Source organism: Rhododendron vialii, chromosome 13a (assembly GCF_030253575.1).
Source record: "Rhododendron vialii isolate Sample 1 chromosome 13a, ASM3025357v1".
In the NCBI taxonomy this organism is placed as follows: Eukaryota; Viridiplantae; Streptophyta; class Magnoliopsida; order Ericales; family Ericaceae; genus Rhododendron; species Rhododendron vialii.
Window position 1 is genome coordinate 31,538,483 of NC_080569.1, and position 22,426 is coordinate 31,560,908.

General features: G+C 38.0%; 3 protein-coding genes across 3 annotated transcripts; 2 read left to right on the forward strand and 1 right to left on the reverse strand.

Moving 5' to 3' along the window:
* The first annotated feature begins 6,135 nt into the window (after window positions 1-6,135).
* On the forward strand, window positions 6,136-6,678 carry LOC131314120 (F-box protein At4g18380-like). The gene has a single exon (XM_058342613.1). It carries the CDS (start codon window positions 6,136-6,138, stop codon window positions 6,676-6,678), a length of 543 nt encoding a protein of 180 aa, XP_058198596.1.
* Window positions 6,679-15,888: 9,210 nt separating this feature from the next.
* LOC131314501 (F-box protein At1g30200-like) lies at window positions 15,889-17,911 on the reverse strand. Its single transcript, XM_058343184.1, has one exon. It carries the CDS (start codon window positions 17,481-17,483, stop codon window positions 16,515-16,517), a length of 969 nt encoding a protein of 322 aa, XP_058199167.1. The 5' UTR covers window positions 17,484-17,911; the 3' UTR covers window positions 15,889-16,514.
* Window positions 17,912-20,696: 2,785 nt separating this feature from the next.
* On the forward strand, window positions 20,697-21,686 carry LOC131314121 (F-box protein AUF2-like). Its single transcript, XM_058342614.1, has one exon. The coding sequence runs from the start codon at window positions 20,697-20,699 to the stop codon at window positions 21,684-21,686; it is 990 nt and encodes a 329-aa protein (XP_058198597.1).
* The last annotated feature ends 740 nt before the right edge of the window (window positions 21,687-22,426 follow it).

The window sequence follows — 22,426 nt, forward strand, 5'->3', positions numbered from 1 at the left end:
CTGTATTGAAACTATTATGCGGAAAACAGATATAACAGAATCTTGAATTCAACACATCTCAAGAACAATAAATAGCGTACCTTTATTGGCCATCGTGATTAGAGAGAACAAACCCCTTAATTAGAAACACCTTAATTCTTGGCTCACCTTCTTCTCTCTGTCTCTCCAATGTTCCATTCCTGGATTACTTTGATATCTGCCCAACATCCCTACTACAAAACTAATATCTGGTCTAGTGCAAGTCTGGGCATACATCAAACTCCCTAATGCTGATGCATATGGAATTTCATCCATTTGCTTTCTTTCTAAGTCATTCTTTGGACACTGGCTTTCATTAAATTTGTCACCCTTGACAATGGGTGCATCACTTACTGAGCAAAGCTGCATATTGAATCTCTTTAAAACTCGGTTAATATATCCCATAAAACTCACCACCTCTATCTGACCTCACTATTTTGACTTTTCTATCTAATTGTCTCTCGATCTCAGTAATGTACACCTCAAGGATGTCAACGGCTTGAGACTTTTCATGAATTAGATATACGTAACCATAACGTGAGAAGTCATCTATAAAGGTGATAAAGTATTTTTGTCCAGTAAAACATGGAATAGGACTTTCGCAAATATCAGTGTGGATTATCTCAAGAAGTGCATTGCTTCTAGTGGCGCCTTTCTTTGTGTGTTTGGTTTGCTTTCCCTTAATGCAATCCACACAAATTTCAAAATCAGTGAAATTTAGGTTTTTTAAAATCCCATTCTTCACCAATCTATCAATTCTTTCCTTGGAGATATGCCCCAATCGTCTATGCCACAGGGTAAATGATTTTTCATCAATTCGACCACGTTTTAAACCAACATCCGAATGCAGGGTCACTAATGATTGTGCAAACTCATGATTTAAGGCAATTTTATATAAACCATCATATAAATCACCAGAACCAACCACTATTGCATTAAACATCAATTTGAGTTTTCGACAACCAAATGAAACTGAATATCCAGAACAATCTAATCTAGATAAAGAAACCAAATTCCTAAAAATGGAGGGAACATAAAAAGTGTCTTCAAGATCTATCTGATGACCCGTCTCTAAAACCAAGCGATAGGTACCAACAGCTACCACTTCAGCCTTGAGACGGTTCCCCATAAAGACAAATCTCTCACTTTCCTCCGGTTTCCGAGTGGAAAGGTATCCCTGCAAGGAATTCGTAATGTGAGTCGTAGCACCAGAATCAATCCACCAAGTATTAGAAGGAACTTCAGCAAGATTTGATTCGTAACATACAAAAGAAAGATTATTACCCTTCTTTTCGAACCAAGCCTTACGCTTGTTGCAGTCCTTCTTCACATGTCCCTTTTTGCCACAAAAGTAACACTTGACAGTGAAACCATTATTTCCATGAGCCTGGCTACTTTCCCCAGGTCCACTGGCTTTCTTTGGTGGATACTTCTTTGCTTTACCCTTTTTCTTCATAGCAACTTGAGTCACTGCTAATGCAGTGTGACGCCCTTCCCCTCTCAATCTCACTTCCTCCTGAACACACATGTTGGTTAGCTCATTCAAACTCCACTTGTCTTTATTGGTGTTATAGTGAATTTTGAATGGGCCAAACTGTGTTGGAAGTGAGTTGAGTATAAACTGAACAAGGAAGGACTCATCCACTTTCATTCCCAAGGTTGCAAGCTTTGCAGCTTTGTCAGACATGTTCAATATGTGCTCTTGAACTCCACGACTACCATCACATTTCATGGTGGTTAATTCAGCCATAATTGTGCCAGCGAGTGACTTATCAGCAGATTTAAAACGGTCTTCCACAGCCTTTAAATATTCTAGTGCATTAGTATTCTGTGGTAGGGAGGTTTTGATGTTATTCGCAATGGTCATCTTTATGAACATTAAACTGAGCCTGTTCGACCTTTCCCATGAATTAAAATTGAACACTTGATCCTCGGAACTCTCATCAGTAATGTCCGCAGGTTTTTCAAAAAGTAATGCCATATCAAGGTCCAAAACACCCAGTGTGAACTGAATATGCTCAGACCATTCCGAAAAATTTGGTCCAGTGAGGGTTGGAACATTGGATGCATGAGAGTGCAGTGAAACAGGAACTGTAACTGAAATAAAATAGGACAATACTTAATAAGAAACTTTGAGAATTGTAAACATTTATAATGATGAACTATTAACATCACCTAGGTCTTCCTTTGGGCAAAACCTAAGCATACCTATTGTTCACTCATTAATTAAGTGCAACATAATCACCTAAGTAGGTCTAAATAATTTATAATGATGAACTATTGACATCACTTAGGTCCTCCTTTGGGTGAAACCTAAGCATACTTATTGTTCACTTATTAATTAGGTGCAACATAATCACCTAAGTAGGTCTAAATAATTTATACAGCTTATCAAGTTAGTCATGTTATCTTTGGATATCCAATCCTAACCTGCTAAGTTGCATAAATTACTCACCCTACCCAATTCATAATTACTTAAATGTGACTCTCCTTTGGGCCTAGTCCCATTCTTATAATTATGACTGCAATCGAGAATATCATTGACTTAATTGTTACCCTTTTAACAAAACTTTAATGTAGTTTAATATTCATAAGTTTTACTAACCTAGGCCACTTTGGTGACTACTAAATTAGTAATTCCTATGAAAATTAAACTAACCAATGATATACTCTATTCTTTTATTCGAGTTATGCCGATGTCATTCTTTAATTCAATCACTACTACCGAAAATAAAATATACAATTAAGTATTCTTTTATGTGATTGATTATCCGTTCAATAACATTCAATATAACCATAACTCTCACGTATGTAGGAAAACAGTAATAGAAAAACTTTCCCAGTTAAGTGCTTCAAAACAATCATGCATTATCGCAGAAAACATAATCTGACAAAATAGATTAATTTATTGTAAGCATGTGATCATGATCTTTATTTCTATTACTGACCACATAAAATAAAATCACGTATACATAAAAGATGGGTACATGTATGTGATTTTTAAGTCCTATAATCATGATCAAAAAACGGTAATTTAATCGGCAAAGATCCAATAAATTTAGCATAAATTGGTTAACCCAATCATCATGTAACTAGTAGCACAGACAGAATGTGAACTACCAATTTATGGGCTAAAACCGACATACTAGTCCATCTACCTATATTAACCCACGGTAGTAGGTTTTTCCAAAAGTTACAGAAGCTAACATTTAGTTGCAAACTTGGAAAACTAGTATACTAACACAAATTACCGATTTTTTTTCTTTACCGAAACATTACCAACCAACAAAATGGATTATGCTTACTATATTAACCCGTGAATCAATAACGGCATAAATGGAACGAAAACTATTTGTTTTTCATCCAAACGAAATAGCGACCCAGATCTTCCATCAATTTAATAATGATCATTTACTGGGTTTAACGTAAATATCGAGATTGACTCAGTAATATGTTATACACTGACTATGAAACATGCAATATGTAAACATAAATATAAGCCAGTAACGTCCAACGATTCGTGTCATTAATTAATCAATAAAATTAATTAACGTGGCAGTACGTTCTACTTCATTAATTCCAAGATGTATTGATTCAGAAAACCATGCTCTGATACCAACTGTAAATCTAAATATCTGTATTGAAACTATTATGCGGAAAACAGATATAACAGAATCTTGAATTCAACACATCTCAAGAACAATAAATAGCGTACCTTTATTGGCCATCGTGATTAGAGAGAACAAACCCCTAAATTAGAAACACCTTAATTCTTGGCTCACCTTCTTCTCTCTGTCTCTACTTTTCTAGAATACCCCAGTACTTTAATTGATGATGGAAAAACCGTAGGAATAAGGGGTGAGTATTCTACCTTTTATAGAGGAGAGAAGAGGGCCTTAGAGATAATTATTAAAAGACACCTAGTCCATCAAGGTCTCTTTTATTATCAAGAGTTTTCCTTCATCTGTAATTCTTATTAGTTATCGTAATGAACTATATCACTTCATTGGCTTATCTGATAGTAGAGTCCCACATGCACAAAATGTGAAGGCTAGTGGGCCACACTAATGGGAAAAAACTAACAATCAAGGCATTTTCTAAAACTCAAAATTGATGCTTACTGCTTTAATTTCACTTGCCGTCGCAGCCCAGTTCTCGACAACTGATTTCCAGGTGCTCATGAAAGTCGACAAATCGATCTTTTAGTTAAAAGTTTTCATTGATCACTGCTTGTTTAATGCAAACTTCTAAAGATTCACGAGCCACCTTGATTAGGCAATTGGCTGCTGTTTTAGCTTCTCGACTTTTTCCATTTTGGTGTGTTTTCGCTTGTGCTTTCGAATAATCAACCTTTGCCAATTTTTTGCTGCAACAAAAAATAGATCCAGAATCAACTTATTGAACTTATTTTTAATGGGAGAAGGGGCTTCTCCATTTAGGTTCCAACCAGTTTGGACCATTTGTGGGCCTAGAATGATCAGAACCGTTCATTTTTTTTTCGTTCGAATGAGATGCCTATCACGAGTCAGCCATCTAACCCCTCTCATCAGAAGATATATTTTTTTTTTTTGCCAAAACTTTAACAGACTTATATTGATACCAAATCAAAGAAAGAAACATCAAAAAGGATGATTATCTCGCTCTAAAGAGCTCAAAAACCATGAATGAAGTCTAGCTTCCCAAGTCTTGAAACCAGAGCTTCGCACACCATGCCTTGCCAATCTATCAGCCACCCCATTAGCTGATCTTCTCACAAACCGGAACGAGCAGCTTGCAAACTGCGCGCGTCCAGCCAATCCTCGGATATCCTCGAATATCACTTCCATGTAAGTCGGGTATATCATATCCCTATTTAAAATGCACGTCTACTTTTTGTTGGCAGTAAGGGTCTCAAACGGGCAGGCAAAAGCACCACTACATACTACCACAATACCCTTTTCGTCTGTTCAACTGTGTAGTATTCGAAACGGAAAGAAAAAAAATTTAAGTACCAAAAAAGTACCTTTAGACTAATATCACACGGGCCACTTCCATTTGTACATTACTAAAACTCAATAACAAAAAGAGCATTGTTAGCAACATCATGAGCTATTCAATTGTGTACCAATTCAGAGAACGTGCATTGTTATAATCTATACTTTTCCAAACCAAGATGATTTTTAAGGACTTCGAGTTGGTTCTGTGCAGTAAGGTGTACAGCACTATGCTGCGCACCTTCGAATTGTCGGATCGTGCATTCAACGGCTCGGATTTCATCTTGACATTGACTGTGCCGAGATGAAATTCGAGCCATCAGATATACAATCCGAAGGCTCAGAAGTGCGCAACACGGAACTGCACAAATCACTATAGAGCACCATCTCCCATTTTTAAACGGCCACCCATGATTGTTGCAACTCTTGTTGGCAACGGGGAATGATTTAAAAAGCAATTTTTGGGAGTTTGAGTCCCAGTTGGAGTCTTATCGTTGGATGGTGGGATGTTGGTAAGGATGACATTGATTTACTCTAATAACCTTACGTTTCCCGAACTTAGCCCCCGACCCAACCCCGACGCTGTAGTGGGCATGCCACGTCAACTGTTGGGGGCCCACCTCTCATATCAGGAAAAAAAAAAATTCAAAACAGAAACAGAAACGTAGACTTATATTGAGTAGCCTTAGCCTTAGCTTTCCTAGAACCCTTACGATTAGGGAAAATAGCGGTCCAAGACGTGTTTTGATAATTAATAATGACGGTCCAAGATGTGTTTTGATAATTAATACCCGTTAAGGACATGCTGAGAATATTTGTTAATGCTGAAAATATCCTTGACGGATATTAATTATCAAAACATCATTAGCCTGTCATTTTCCCTTACGGATTAGGAATCTAGGGGCAACTGGAGTGTTATCCCAGTGGAGATTGGGATACATAAGGAGGAAAGAGACAACTCATTGGTTCTTTAATCCATTCCTCCTTTTTCTTGGATTTTGTTCCCAATTTTAGATTTGTATAAAAACTTACGTGCACTCCAAGCCTCCATAGTTCCCTAACCGAAATCCCACGGCAGTACATGGAAAGGAAAAAACTCTCGACGTTCGATCGAGAGAGATAGAGAGAGAGAGGAGCTATATCGATGGAACTCTGGGTGAAGAAGAAACAAGAAGCAGGGAACCAGTTCCACCGTTTACCGGACGACGTTGTACTCCACATCTTCAACAAGCTCTCCGACGTCACATGGCTGTGCAGATGCTTCGTGGTCTCCAAGCGATTCTCCTCCCTCGTCTCTCACGTCCAAACTCTCTCCTTCCGATCCGATATCTGGAATTCTGTTTTGAATTCCTGCTCTGTTTCCCGCAAATTTGAGGAAAGGAATTCCAAACGGAAATTCTCAGGAATCTCCCTCAAACCCCTTGGATGCCTCAAGAATCTCCCTCCCTCTCCTCCTTCGCGACTGAATTTCCCCAACTTTGTGTTCCACTTGAAACAGATTCAGTCTCTTAATATCGAACTTCCCTTCGATGAATTCATCGGTAACAATGATTCTGTTCTCGAATATTGGGGTGCCAAATTCACCACAAAACTCAACAGATTCATGGTTCTCTATGCAACATCTCTCTCTAAGATGGTGGAATCTGAAGAAGAAGAAGAAGAAGAAGAAGAAGACAATGAAGCGTAAAAGAGAATGGGATAACTCCAAGAGAGATAACCCTCGGAGTTAATCTAGCCATTGAGTACGTACGAGACGCAATGTGTTTGGTGGTGATCTTGTTCAGTATTATCACGAAATACCCGATGCTTCAGAGAATTAGCATCACTGATTCGAAGAACAAGCGGTTGAAGCTCTGTTTGGGTGGGGAAAAGTTTGTGGGGTGCAGGAATGCATTCAATATATGTTCGATGATTTTGTCGAAAAGGGCTGAGGGGTGGACTTTGAACAAACAGGGGGGTGGGTATGTGCCTATTTTACGGCTGCCGAATTCTGGGTATGTGATGAAAGGGGTGACCACTGCTTACATGGAAGGCTATTCAGGAAAATCTGCAAGGCTACTCAAAGCGTCTGGTAGTGATTCTGAGGCCGAAACGCTCACGTTGAAAGCATTTGCGGAGGAGGAAGGTGTTTTTTCGGAAGCCATGGTGCAGATCCAGGCAAAGCGTATGGATGTTATCAAGGCATTTTTCTAAAAACTCAAAATTGATGCTTACTGCTTAATTTAATTTCACTTAACCGTCTAAGAACTTTGCCGCTCTGCTGGCTAGTAAATATTAGACTAACCATAATACGAGTTTAGTGATGAAATTATATGGAGATTAGAATATAAAACTGGAATTGTTGGAAGAGTTTTCGAGGATTCTCCTTTGATTTTATGGTTATACTTGGATTTTAATGTTGTTGGGGGGCCAGTGTGCTAATCTTTAATTTCAAGTGAGATTTTTAGGAGCCTTTCTTTATTATGCATAGTGTTGGTGTAGTTATCTGATGGATTGTGATTATAGAAGTATGCAATTGGTAATGCAAACCCAAACTCCTGATCCCATTAGGACTGATAAAAATTTGAGGGAACGTGGCAGGTTTCACCTCTTTGTGGGTATTTGGTTATCGAAACACATCATGTTTTAGGCGATTCATACATCCTATTTAGGGATCCACTCACTGCATAGGCCGGACATTTTTATTTTATTTTATTTTATTTTATTTTTTTTTTTTTTTGGGGGGGGGGGGGAGATATGATGTAGAGCAGTCTAGAGTTTCCTCCTCTTTTTCCCTTCCTCTTCTCCTGACGTCTCTCTCTCTCTCTCTCTCTCTCTCTCTCTCTCTCTCTCTCTCTCTATCTATATATATATACACACACACACACACATACATACATAGAAACAAAATAGGAATGGAGAACGATAAATATCACCAGGATATTTTGCTATATAAGGGCACAAGGGATCACATGCAAGCAGAACTACGTCTTTAACTTATGCTCTAATCACAAATCACACACAGGACTCTCGCAAGTTCTATTGTTTACGATTTAAACCTCCAAAACATAACTATGACATGTATAGTCACTTGGGTAGTAAAAGTCAGCGAGTTTCTTCAGGTGAGATATAGCATGCTCATGTACGAATCATGGATGGAGTTTTTTGGGGGTATTTCCTAGAGTAGGATTAGCCTTTGGGATGCAGACAACTAAACTGGATATGAGTAAGTTACTTTACTTTCATTAGATGTATTGCTATTTAGAAAAATATTATCTGTGTCTAATAATTTCCCCGTCTAATTCATTGAAGATGAAGGCATCGTTCACAACAGCAAGGGGAAGGTAAATGAAATTGTTGGTTAAACAAATTTTGAAAAAAAGGAAAGTCGACGAATGGTACTAAAACAGATTGTGATCATTTTATTAAGGCACCATATTGTGTCTGGTGCAGGTTAACTATCTTTTTCTACATCTTGTTTGTATTGGGTGTGCGTGATCTTTGGCTGGTATGTTTTTACTTCTTTTCATCCCTGTTAGGCCTGGTGTCTGGTATGTTTTACTTCTTTTCATCCATCTTTTTCTACATCTTGTTTGAATCTAGTTATGCTTTCACACTTGAACAAGTTCTTGTTCAGCACATTTAGCTTGTAATGCATAAAAAGTTCGAACTACATGTGATCGGCTCGACTAAATCACATTTGTGATAAACTTCGCTTGATATACAAATCAAACTTGGATGTTAAATTGGACACTGACGAACGAATGGAGTTGTTATATCAGTGAGCTTTACGAGAGAAAGGGGTACTACCCTTAAATTGCCTTCCCAAAAGTTCGATCAATTTTTGCCTAGCAAAAATAAACAAAAAAGGTTCGATCAATTTTCTTGCACTTTAGCTTTACATCCCAAAATTCAAATTACAATCTGGCCACTCATTTAATTGCAACTTTTGTTGCGGTGGTACCGATGTACATCGTGCACTGGCATGTCGAAGATAGACTGGTCTCACCCAATTAAGTCAAAAAATTATTCAGGTCCTTCGAGCATTGCTCCCCATAAACGATCTCACAAACTTGACTTGGAGGGTTGGCAAACCCATCGCGTAATATTGAATTGCACAGATGTGCGGTAAGGTGTAGTCAGAGAAAGATTGAGTGGATTTTGGGGTTTTTTTTTTCCGATTAAGTAAACAAAACTTTTGTAAGGTATCACATATTATAACTCAGTAAGATGTCCGCGACCATAGGCAATTGCCAAACCACGTTAAACATGTTCGTGTTTTATGTGTGCACTTGTGAGCTTCTGGGCAACAATATCAAGATGCCAAGATATATAGCTGGACAGCAGGGTTAAAATATGAACATAGTAGTACAGAACACGTTGAATTCACCTCGACATAATTCTTTGTAACTACCATTACATATTGTATAAGAATGATTCCACATAAAAATGAAAGAATAAGTAGTCAATTTCCTAGTCAAGGACTAAAGTGAAAGCTTGGATGAAACAGTTTATTGGATAAAATTTCAGGAGTCGAGTTTCGAACAAGTAAATTAGCACGTCAATACAGTCACCCATGCATATCACATGACTCGATGCCAAAATCACCAAGTCTAAATGGATTCAAAAGATCAAACAAGAGAAAATAATATTTCGAAAAATAGCCAACATGAAGACACAAAAGATCACTCATGGAAGTTGTAATTACTTCTTTTCTTCACATTTTCTTTCACTTCATGTTTTCATTTTTTTCTAAAAGACAATTCCCTTTTCATTCACCTTCTGGTTGTGCATTGAATTTTGATCTTCTAGGTAGACGAAGGGATGGCAACAGGTCAATTCTTCCCGGAAACGAACCCGAAATCTAAAACCGAAAACCGAAACTCAACAAACACCCAAGGTAGGAGCCCTCAAAGAAGGCTGGAATCAGCTGCTTTACGACATAAGGAAGATTGAGTATAGTTCCAACCAAGAAGATAAAAATAATCAACTTGCAACAACACCAACAGTAATAGTGCCCATATAGTCCCCAAGCCGCAGGGGTATGGACGGGGAGGACTGAAAACAAGACCTAACATTTGGAAATATATGTACAAAGTGGCTCCTCTAAGAAAATTTTATCACCGAAATAGCGGCATTCCCTAATGGTGAAAAAGGTCAAGAAGCAAGCTTAAAAAGCAGTCAATTTCCTAGTCGAGGTGGCTCATGAATCTTTGGAAGTTTTCCATGAGACGAGCTATGTATGGACACTTCTAAAGTCTAGTTCAGAACAAGGGTATAAATTGCAAGCTAATAGTAAAATCAACAATTGCATATAATGATGCCAAAGTCGGATGAAACCAGGGTTAATAGAAGTAAAACACACCCAAACCAAAGATCACACCCCTAATGAAGAAAAAGATAGTAACATATATGACACAATCATTTGTACTCCTTTCCTTTTTCTTTACTTTCTTAAATTTATTAAGCTAACAATTTTCTTCACATTTCCCTTCTTGATATGATAACGTGTTTTCATCTTAATTACATTGAAAAGTGAAATGATTAGAAAAGGTAAGATTATTCACATAAAATTTGTGTTATGTCTATTGACTAGTGAGGAAAACCGATGAGTCCATTTTCCTGAGCACTGTAAATCAGTTATGAAAAATTGGGTTGCAAAAGAAAGTAACCTACTCATATCTAGTTTAGTTGTCTCTATCCCAAATCCAAATTGCACTCCTCCAAGAACAACCCAAATACAATAAAATAAAATAAAGAACTAGCCGAACAATTTCATCCATGTTTCGTTGTTGAGCCTGCTATTTCTACCAAAAGAAACTCGCTCAAATTTACCACATATGTGACAAATCAAGGCGCAGTTCTCACCTAATAGTTCACCCCTAAAATAAGAAGTGTCGTACCTACGCAACGAGTGGATTCCCTTCATATTCCTTCATACTTTATCAGTTCAAATGGGTTCAGGAGAATGAATTAACAACTGCATCCATCTATCCTTACAATCCCTTTACAGCAAGAGATCTCAATCAGATGACATACACTAAAAGTATGAAAGCTTATGAAACACGACACAAAACTAAAAGCTAATTAACTAAAAAGAATGGTTGCTACAGGTTACAACACTTGAACTCTTTGGTAACTCTAGCTGCGTGAATGGTAGATTCCATGCAACTGGGTTACAGCTACTGCATTTTCCCTTGCTAATTTTATGGTGAAATCAAAGATTCGCAGCCCGGCCCACTATTATTGTCCATAGTAACCGCGTCCAATTTGAGGCAAAACCTCATATCAATAATTAAGATTCAAGATTTCCAATAACCAAACCACATTTCCATTACTTGACGTTCATATGGAGTATTAATTTAAATACATATGATCACTCAAGTCCTATTATGATTAGTCTTATATTCAATTGACTAGTATTGCATGTGAAGAAAGTGAAATCAGAGCAGCAACAAGCACACATCAAAGTAGAAAATAGAACTATTCATATTCATATACTAATCTTCACGTACTTGGATCACTGAATATTCTAGTTAGTCATATATTCAACTGAGCCAACTGACTAGCACTATACGCGAAGCATCATAGTCAGTAAGTGAAATTAAAGAAGTAACAAGAAGAAGAAGAAGTAAGGACACAATTCAGATATAGCATCAATTTTGTGAGTTGATCCCCTTCATAAGTTGAACGGATCTCCTACAATATGGAGTGTTTCGGTAACCAGAGGTGAAACCTACCATAATCCCTCATGTTTTCATCAGTGCAAATGGGTTCGGGAGTTTGCATAACCAATTGCATCCTTTCATCATCAATCGTTACACTAACAGTGTGCATAGAGAACAGTTCCTACAACTCTTAACTCTTTGGTAACTCTAGCTGCCATGAATGTGATCTATGCAAAGTGCTACTACCATTGAATTTCTCCTTGCTGCTTTAATGCTAAAGATTAGCACCCTGGCCCGCAATGATTTCAATAGCAATGAAATCCAAGCTTTCCAGGAACCACAACGTGAAAGCAAAATCCTAAAATATTCTTCCAATAATGTAGGCACACTTGGAACAATTCTAGTTCATAATCTAAACTTCGTATAATTTCATCACTGAACAGTGAACTCCTATGATGGTTAGTCTTATATTCAACTGACAAGCATAGTGACAAAGTTCTTAGTCCGTAAGTGAAATTAAAGCAGTAACAACAACAACAAGTGAAGACACAATTCAGATTAAGCATCAATTTTGGTTAATTGACTACCGTGAAATCGTCCTTGTGGTTTTTCAAAATCTGCACCATGGCTTCCAAAAAAACACCTTGCTCCTCCGCAAACGCATCCAGCATAGCCGAATCGGCCTCAGAATCATCATCACAATACAGTTTGAAGTCAATAATGGTCACACCTTTCATCACATACCGAGACATAGGGAGTTGTACAACAGGCACATACCCTACCCTTGTATTCTCTCCCGTCCAATTCTCGGCCAACGAAATCACCCTGTCTAAATTGAAAGCATTCCTGAACTCCACTAGCTTTTCACCACCCAAGCAGAGCTTTAACCCCTTGTTCTTCAAATCGGTGATGGTGATGCTCTGAAGCGTCGGGTGTCGCAGGACAACGTCAGACAAGATTGCTAGCCACAACACTGCATGTTTTAGGCAATCACTGCCTAAATTTAATCGGCGCATCAGCCTTTTCCGAGATATCTGATTCACAATTCCGTCTTCTTCTGCTTCAGATTTCTCCATCATTTTAGTGAGAGATTTCGCATAGAGAAACGAGACGCAGTTGTGTTTGGTGGTGAATTTGGCCGCCCATTTGAAAACAGAACCATTGTTACGGCCGAAATCGGAGTCAATCTCAAGATTCAGAGATCGAATCCGTGTCAAAACAGAGAGGAACTCGACGCCAGGGACATTCCATGGAAAAGGAGGCAACTTGGAGGACTTTCCAAGCATACCATTGTTGCAAGAAATTCTTTTGAAGGAGACCGTTTGGACGCGAAAGATAAGGTAAGAGAATCGCTTGGAGACGACGAAGCATCTGCAGAGCCATTTGATGTCCGAGAGCTCGTCGAAGATGTTTAGTACGACGTCGTCCGGCAAACGCTGGAACTGGTTCTCTGTGTCTTTGGAACTGATTCTCTGCTTCTTCTTCTTCTTCACCCTGTACTCCATGGGAATCTCTCTCCTGTTAATTGCTGCGTAGCTTCTCTCTGCCTATGAGCTCTCGCTCTGTCTTCAACCCCGAAACCCTAGGGAGAGTAATTGGGTAAATGATGGAGTAGTTACTGGCTTGCTACTACAGCTATACTTTATTAGGAGTATATTCAGATGTTTATAATTGATTAATGTATGTTTCCACTAATCTAAAAATGGGAGACTATTAACTTTTGTTTTGTTTTTATTAAAAAAATCACATTTGTTAATTTTACGCCAAATTTTATTTTATTATTAATTCATCTCAACAAGGGTAATGAAAAAAATTAAGATCTTTACACAAATATTCTTGAAAATATCCAAAAAAAAAGTTCAAAACTAATTTTTAGGCTTTTAGTTGGATATTTTTTAAAAATTTTGTGTAAAAGTCATAATTTTTTAATTTTCAGATTCCTCTCGTCAAAATGAACTAATAATATACTAGTATTAAAATTTGGTGCAAAACTAACAAACGCAAAGATTTTTTTGAATAATGACAATAAAAAAACTGTAGTTCACAACTTTTACATGTGTTTTTGGGTATTATGGAGTATACTTCATCGATAAACCCGTGTACTCCCTCTTTTCCGAAACAAAAGTGCTACACACACAACGGTTGTGTAAAACACAATACACAACCAATCTCTAGCCGTCCATTGCTATAATAAATGGCCATGATTCACTCAAACTCTTTCTCATAAAAGTTAGACTTTTTCTTGAAAAAGTTTGTTTAAAATCTAGACTATCCAAATACATCTAGACGGTCAGAATTACCCCACACAATCAACACAACGGTTGTGCAAGTAGCATTTTTGTTTCCGAAAAGATTGTCTGGTCACAAAGCGATAACTTACAAAAATGCATATTTGTAAAATTTCAACCTTTTCTTTATTTTTTGCAACATACTCGTTAATTTGAATTTGGATTTGTTTAAATGTGTCGCACCCCAAATTTTCCGTTGTGGCGTTTCCCGTGAGAAACAGCGGAAGAGAACACTTGACTTTATGCGATGGTATAAAGTCAAGTGTGAAGGGTAAAAGGATAATCTTAATAATGTGATCGTACTTAAAAGTAAATAAAAACTGAGTTCATCCTTAATGAGAATCAACAAGCAATTTTTTATTTTTAGAGGTAATTTTCTCTTCAAAGAAACACTTTTTTTTGGGTCAAATGATAGGATAATTTATTGATAATAATGAAGAAAATAAATAGAACGGGAAGCCATTCCAAGAGGGAATGGGAGGGGCTGGTAGTGCAGTCGATTCGGCAGTCCATCTCGTCACTGACGGCTTGGATTTAATCCGAACTCCTACAAATCCTAGTCATTCATTATTCAGATGAAAACTGAGCCATTCATTGTCGAGATTGAAGGCCGGATTGGCCGCACTACACGTGTAGTGTGAGGGGTGCACTACAACACCCCCGGGTCCTCCCAAAAGGGAGATATAGCAACCATAAAGGAAGCCTAAACATCACGCAAAAATATTCTGGACCTTACACAAATGCGCAAAATAGTTGGAGCATATCTCCAATCAACACAATACCAGACAAGTGACCAACAAAACCAACCAAAGAAACACTTATCCGTTTGCACAATTGGCAAGAGCATCTCTTTACACGTTCCAAATGCAACCACACACCTTTTACACACCCAAACCAAAAGATCACACCCCTAATGAAGAAAAAGATACACTGGGTTGCAAAAGAAAGTAACCTACTCATATCTAGTTTAGTTGTCTCTATCCCAAATCCAAATTGCACTCCTCCAAGAACTACCCGAATACGATCAAAAAAGAAGAAGAAGAACTACCCGAACAATTTCATCCATGTTTAGTTGTTGAGCTTGCTATTCTACCAAAAGAAACTCGCTCAAATTTACCACATGTGACAAATCAAGGCGTAGTTCTCACCTAATAGCTCACCCCTAAAATAAAAGTGTCGTACCTACGTAACGAGTGGATTCCCTTCATATTCCTTCATACTTTTATCCGTTCAAATGGATTCAAGAGAATGAATTAACAACTGCATCCATCTATCCTTACAATTCCTTTACAGCAGGAGATCTCAATCAGATGACATACACTAAAAGTATAAATTATGAAACACAACACAAAACTAAAAGCTACTAATTAACTAAAAAGAATGGTTCCTACAGGTTACAACACTTGAACTCTTTGGTAACTCCAGCTGTGTGAACGATATCTACGCAACCGTGTTACAGCTACTGCATTTTCCCTTTGCTGCTTTTATGGTGAAATCAAAGATTCGCAGCCCGGACCACTATTATTGTCCATAATAACAGCATCCAGTTTGAGGCAATACCTCGTATCAAAACTAAGATTCAAGATTTCCAATAACCAAACCATCAAAGCAGAATCCTTGAAAATTTTCCATTAATGAAATCGCATTTCCTTTACTGGAAGTTCGTATACTAATTTAAATACATATGATCACTCAAGTCCTATTATGACTAGTCTTATATTCAACTGACTAGAATGGCATGTGAAGAAAGTGAAATCAGAGCAGTAATAACCACACATCAAAGCAGAAAATAGAACTATTCATATTCATATAGTACTAATCTTCACATACTTGGATCACTAAACACCTATTCTGGTCAGTCATATATTCAACTGAGCCAACTGACCAGCACTGTAGGCAAAGCTTCGTAGTCGGTAAGTGAAATTGAAGAAACAACAAGAAGAAGAAAAGACATAATTCAGATATAGCATCAATTTTGTGAGTTGATCCCCAAAATAAGTTGTATGGATCTCCTAAAATATGGAGTGTTTCGGTAACCAGAGGTGAAACCTGCCATAATCCCTCATGTTTTCATCAGTTCAAATGGGTTCAGGAGTTTGCATAACCAATTGCATCCTTTCATCATCACAATCCATCAGATCACTCACACTAACAATGTGCATGGAGAACGGTTTCTACAACTCTTTAACTCTTGGTAACTCTAGCTGCCATGAATGTGATCTATGCAAAGTGCTACTACCATTGAATTTCTCCTTGCTGCTTTGATGCTGAAATCAAAGATTAGCACCCTGGCCCGCAATGATTTCAATAGCAATGAAATCCAAGCTTTCCAACAACCACAACATGAAAGCAGAACCGCCGGTAAAAAAAAAACATGAAAGCAGAACCCTAAAAAAATCTTCCAATAATGTAGGCACGGTTAGAACAATTCTAGTTCATAATCCAAACTCCATATAATTTCATCACTCCTATGATGGTTAGTCTTATATTCAACTGACTAGCAAAGCGACAAAGTTCTTAGTCGATAAGTGAAATTAAAGAAGTAACAACAAGAAGAAGTAAAGACATACAGTAATTAAGATCAAGCATCAATTTTGGTCATAGAAATTGAATGCCTTGATACCATCCTTGTGGTTTTTCAGAATCTGCACCATGGCTTCAGAAAAAACACCTTGCTCCCCCGCAAACCCATCCACCATAGCCGAATCGGCCTCAGAATCACCATCACAATACAATTTGAAGTCAATAATGGTCACCCCTTTCATCACATACCGAGACATAGGGAGTAGTATAATAGGCACATACCCAACCCTTATATTCTCTGCCGTCCAACTCCCGAGCAACGAAATCACCCTGTCCAAATGGAAAGCATTCCTGAACTCCACTAGCTTTTCACCAGCCAAGCAGAGCTTTACCCCTTTGTTCTTCGAATCGGTGACGGTAATGCTCTGAAGCGTCGGGTGTTGCAGGACAACATGAGACAAGATTGCTAGCCACAACACTGCATGTTTTAGGCACTCACCACCTAATTTAACCCGGCGCATCATCCTTTTCAGAGATATCTGATTCACAATTTCGCCTTCTTCTGCTTCAGATTTCTCCATCATTTTAGTGAGAGATTTCGCATAGAGAAACGAGACGCTGTCCTGTTTGGTGGTGAATTTGGCCGCCCATTTGAAAACAGAATCATTGTTACGGCTGAAGTCGGAGTCGATCTTGAGATTCAGGGATCGAATCCGTGTCAAAACATAGAGGAACTCGAAGCCGGGGACATTCAACGGAAAAGGAGGCCAGAGCTTGGGGGGGTCTTTTCCAAGCAAACCCTTGTTGAAAGAGATTCTTTTGACGGAGACCGTTTGGACGCGAGGGATAAGGTAAGAGAACCGCTTGGAGACGACGAAGCATCTGCAGAGCCATTTGATGTCCGAGAGCTCGTCGAAGATGTTTAGTACGATGTCGTCCGGCAAACACTGGAACTGGTTCTCTGTGTTTTTGGAATTGGTTCCCTGCTTCTTCTTCTTCTTCTTCTTCTTCTTCACCCTGTAGTCCATGGACATCTCTCTACTGTAATTGCTGCCTAGCTACCCTCTGCCTTGGAGCTCCCCGTCTTCAACCCCGAAACCATAGGGGCTAGGGAGAGTTAATTATTAAGTAAAAATGATGGAGCAGTTGCTTGCTACTACTGTACTATATTTTGAGTAGGAGTAGATTCAGATGTTTATAAATTCTTATTTTGATCAGCGATGTTTATAGTCGTAATTGATTAATGCATGTTTTCCACTAATCTATAAACGGTCTTGCTAACATTTGTTCACTAGGCGGGGATAATATGTTAATAAATTTAAATAAGTTCGGATATTAATGCATATATCATGAATATTACTTCCTCCGTTCGGATTTTAATAGTTCCTCGTTCAATTCCAACCGGATATAAAATGAGTTATATCTTTAAATTGATAATGAATTTTATATCAAATATAAATCTTGTTTAATAGATCTCAATTCTATAAGACAATATTTTAAAATTACATAAAAACATTATAAATTATAAGATATAATATATTGAAAAATGACACGAAGTCCCAAAAATGATTATTAAATCTGGACGGAGGGAGTAGTACATTTTGACAAATTTTAATACACCTTTCTCAGAAATCGATACACTTTTTACCTATTATCCAGCACCATTTGGACAGAAGTTAGAATAATCCATCTAAAAATTATAGATTATAACTTTTTTGTTGTCTTTATTAAAAAAATCGTATTTGTTAATTTTGCGCCAAATTTAAATATGTTATTGATTCATCTCGATGATAGAAATCGAAATAATAAAAAAAATTAAGATCTTTATCCAGGTATTTTTGAAAATATCAAAGGAAAAGCTCACCCATATTACAGGACTCATGCCAAAAAAACAAATACGCCACTACGATGAAGGACAATATGGGTGATATTGACATCAAGTCGTGTAGTATTGGGGGATGATAATTGCACAATTTCGAAGAGCATCTCTTTGCATGTTCCAAATGCAACCAAACACCTTTTACAAGTCCCAAGTTCGGCGGATGAGTTCCCAAATACAGCTCACAATTTCCCACGCACGGCCGGCTCACGATTTTTAATGGCTGTGGCACAATTAAAAAGAAACGGCTTGCAAGTTCCCATTTCGGCTGGGCATTACCCATGGCTGCGCCGCAACTCCCAAACACGGCTTGTGAGTCTCGAAACACAGCTTGCGAGTACCAAATGGAGCTGACAAATTCCAACACCGGCATTCTGCTTCTTTCAGTTCTACCTCCTCTACCTTTTAGCCTGCATTCTGCTTCTTTCAGTTCTTCCTCCTCTACCTTTTTTTAATACCGTGATCGGTTCGCGTACATTTTAGACAGTATCCGCGGGTACATTACAATAGCGAGGCCGTGGGATTTTCGAGTGTTGCCATAATTATATTGTGGTTCAGTTTTGATTTGGTGCAATATCATATAAAATCAAAATCTAGATCGATCCGGCCTTTTTTTCTACTAGAAGCAAAAATCGCGGTTAAAAAATCCAATAAAATCCTTCTCGATCCGTTTAGTTCGTTTCTAATACTATCTACTATTAATCATCGGTTCGGGTGTTTTTAGCATAAAATTTGTCCAATTCTCTTTTTATCATAGCGTAACCTAGGGATAAAGATGCAAGGATGAAAGTTACCAAATCAACCTTCTCAAACCAGAATCATTTTGCCTGTTAACATTCACCCCTTGCTCCACATCCATTCAGCGCGGACCCTGAATTAAAACTTGAGAGATTAGGCTTTGAAAATTTACAAATTTTAAGGGCGCCTTCTATTTTGGCACCATCTCCAATTCTTACCCATTTTATTACTTAAAATTTAATTAAAAAACCTAAAAACTAATCTCTAATAATGCTATACCCACCTTATTTTTTCAAACCCTCTTTTTACTCATTAATTACAAATGTGTCATTCAGTAATAGGCTTCGGTAAAAATAAGGATTTAGCGTTGGAGATGGCTCATCCTAATCAAGCTTTTGACCCAAATCTTTGCCCAAATTTGATTGAAAAAATTGGTAAAGATCGGAAATGCTCTCAATCTCCAAAATTTGAGTAAAAGTTTAAAAATCCATCTCCAATGTCATACCCATTTGCCTATTTCCTCGCTCAATTTTAGGGAGACTATCCGTACCCATTTTTTTCAAACTCTCTTTTCACTCACATTAATTATACGTGTGTCATTCATTAATTACAAGTGTGTCATTCAAAAGTATAGATATAAGTACAAATATGAATTTAATATCGGAGATAGTTTATGCAAATCAAGCTTTTGCCCAATTCTCCACCCAAATTTGGGTAAAAAAAGGCTAAGAGCAACTTTACCAGCTACTTCAAAGTAGCTTTGTCGCCATTTTACCTCACAAAAAGGGCAAATGTACCCGAACAGCAGAGTAGCTAAAGAGGGAGGCAATTTTCCTCCATCTACAGTTCTGAGCCAAAAATGGCTCACAACTATTCATAAGCAATCTACTTTTTTATTGTTTCCTTTTTTTCTCCCACTCACTCTCTCTCTCTGACTCTCCCACTCGCTCTCTCTTTATTAATATTTTAATAAAAAATAGGTAAAATAGATTTTATTGGTGTAGTGTTAAAAAAATGTGAGTAGGTAAAATAAAAAATATACACTGTTCAAGAGTTTTTTTAGACAATGACTGATAAACTTGCTCTAAGAGCATCTCCTACCCATACTCTATATCTCTATTTGAGAGTATCAAGACATTCCAACCCATCCTCTCAACCCTCCTCCATTTGAGAGTATTAAATTTTGATCCTCTATATTTAGAGGGTAAGAGAAAATATAGAGGATCATCTCCATAACACTATTCATTTTTTTAAAAGACATTTTTGTCCTTGTAAGCTTTTCTAACTAAATTTTTATACCAACCATATCCTTATGAGAGTTAAAAAAAGGTTTTTTTTTCGTAAAGTGATTTTAGAGGGAAAAATAGAGGATTTGTGGTTGGAGTAAATAGGAATAGTGATTTTCTCTAAAATCACTTTATGAATAAAATAGAGTATTTTGATACTCTCAATTAGAGTATTGGATTGGAGATGCTCTAAGGGCTTGTGATACTCTGATTCGCCTTATTTAAATGAAAAAAATGGAAAAAATAAATTCAATTCCCTACATTTCTCCTCTTTACGACAAAACTTCTCCCTAGGGTTTCGAAGTCGATAACACGGAGAGAGAGAGAGAGAGAGGGAGAGAGAGATGAGCAATGTCCATCGAACAGTGGGCGGAGAAGAAGAGGAAGAAGCAGAGAACCTGTTCCAGCGATTGCCGGACGAAGTCGCACTCCACATCTTCGGCAAGCTCTCCGAGGTCAAATGGCTCTGCAGATGCTTCGTCGTCGCGAAGCGATTCTCTGCTCTCATCCCTCTCGTCCAAACAGTCTCCTTCGAAACCGAAACCTGGAATTCAGTTTTCCGCAATGAGGAAGGGGATCTCCAACTCCAAGAAAGGAAATTCTCCGAATTCTTAACCAGCATTTTAAAACTCGATCTCTTATTACCTTCTCCGCGACTGAATTTTCCCGACCTCGTGTTCCAGTTGAAACAGATTCAGTCTCTGAATATTGAATTTCCCTCCCATCTCAACGCTAACAATGATTCTGTCTTTCAGTGGGGTGCCGATTTCACCCCAATTCTCAAAAGCTTCACCTTTCTCTATGCAGCATCTCTATCTAAAACCGATGACAAAAATGATCGCGAAGAAACCGAGAATGAGATATCCCTCAATGAGATAAATCGGGGACGGCGAGAACATGTCAAATTGTATTGTATTACAAATGCCGTGCTGTGGCTAGGAACCTTGTCTTGTGTTGTCCCGACTTACCCGATGCTTCAGAGCATTACCATCACCGATTCAAACAACAAGGGGGTGAAGCTCTGTTTGGGTGGTGAAAAGCTTGTGGAGTACAGGAATACACTCGAAATAGCCCCGACTATTCCGTCGGAAAATCATGGGGCATGGACCCTTGGAAAGATGAGGGTTGGGTATGTGCCTATTTTAAAACTGCCGAGTTCTGGGTATGTCATGAAGGGGGCGACCATTCTTATCTTCAAAATCTTTGCTTTTGATGATACGGCCTTGTTGGATGCGTTTGCAGAGGAGAAAGGTGTTTTTTCGGAAGCCGTGGTGCAGATTCTGGAAAAGCATAAGGGCAGAATCAAGGCATTGTTCAATTGGTGGATTATCTGAATTATGTCTTTACTTGCTTTTGCTTTTACTTCATCAATTTCACTTACCGACTAAGAAGCTTAAGGTGCAATGCTATTTAAGGGTTCTTCTTGAAACCTATTAGTATAGGAGTATGAACATCAATTCTAGTAAACGTGTTTACTTTTTTGTAAGAATTTCCAAGAGTTCTGCTTGATGTTATGGATGTTAAAATTTCAAATTCAGTTGAAAAATTCGCTAGTCTGTTCGTTCAGCTTGTTTATCCATTCTACTCACGACCATAGCTGTTTGGGCACATTTCACCTAAAACCTCCTGGCCACCTTCTTTTTTTTTTTTTTTCCGCCCGACCAAATTACATCCTGGCCACTCATTTTAATTGCAACCTTCCCTCAGATCTTCCTCAGTCAACACAGCCACCAAACTTGGAAATATTCCATCATGGTCGTTGGAGCATTACTCTAAAGAGCATGAAATAATCTCACAAACTTGACTTGGACGATTGGCAAACCCGTAGCGTAGCATAATATTGAATTGCTCAGATGTAAGAGTTGGTCTGACAGATATATGGTGGGTGTCATTTGGACTTGGTAAACAAAACTTCTGTAAACTAACGTGTCGAAATTCGCTGTTCGCGACCATAGTCGAATCCCAAAACAACGTTATACATGTTTGTGTTTCATGTGTGGATTTGTGAGCTTCTCGGCAAGATAATTGCACAGCAGGGTCAAAATCTGAACAGAGTAGTACAGGACATGTTGAA

Coding starts and splice junctions, on each gene's coding strand:
- LOC131314501 (XM_058343184.1), bottom strand. CDS start 17,483: ATGTCCATGGACTACAGGGTGAAGAAGAAGAAGAAGAAGAAGAAGAAG.
- LOC131314120 (XM_058342613.1), top strand. CDS start 6,136: ATGGAACTCTGGGTGAAGAAGAAACAAGAAGCAGGGAACCAGTTCCAC.
- LOC131314121 (XM_058342614.1), top strand. CDS start 20,697: ATGAGCAATGTCCATCGAACAGTGGGCGGAGAAGAAGAGGAAGAAGCA.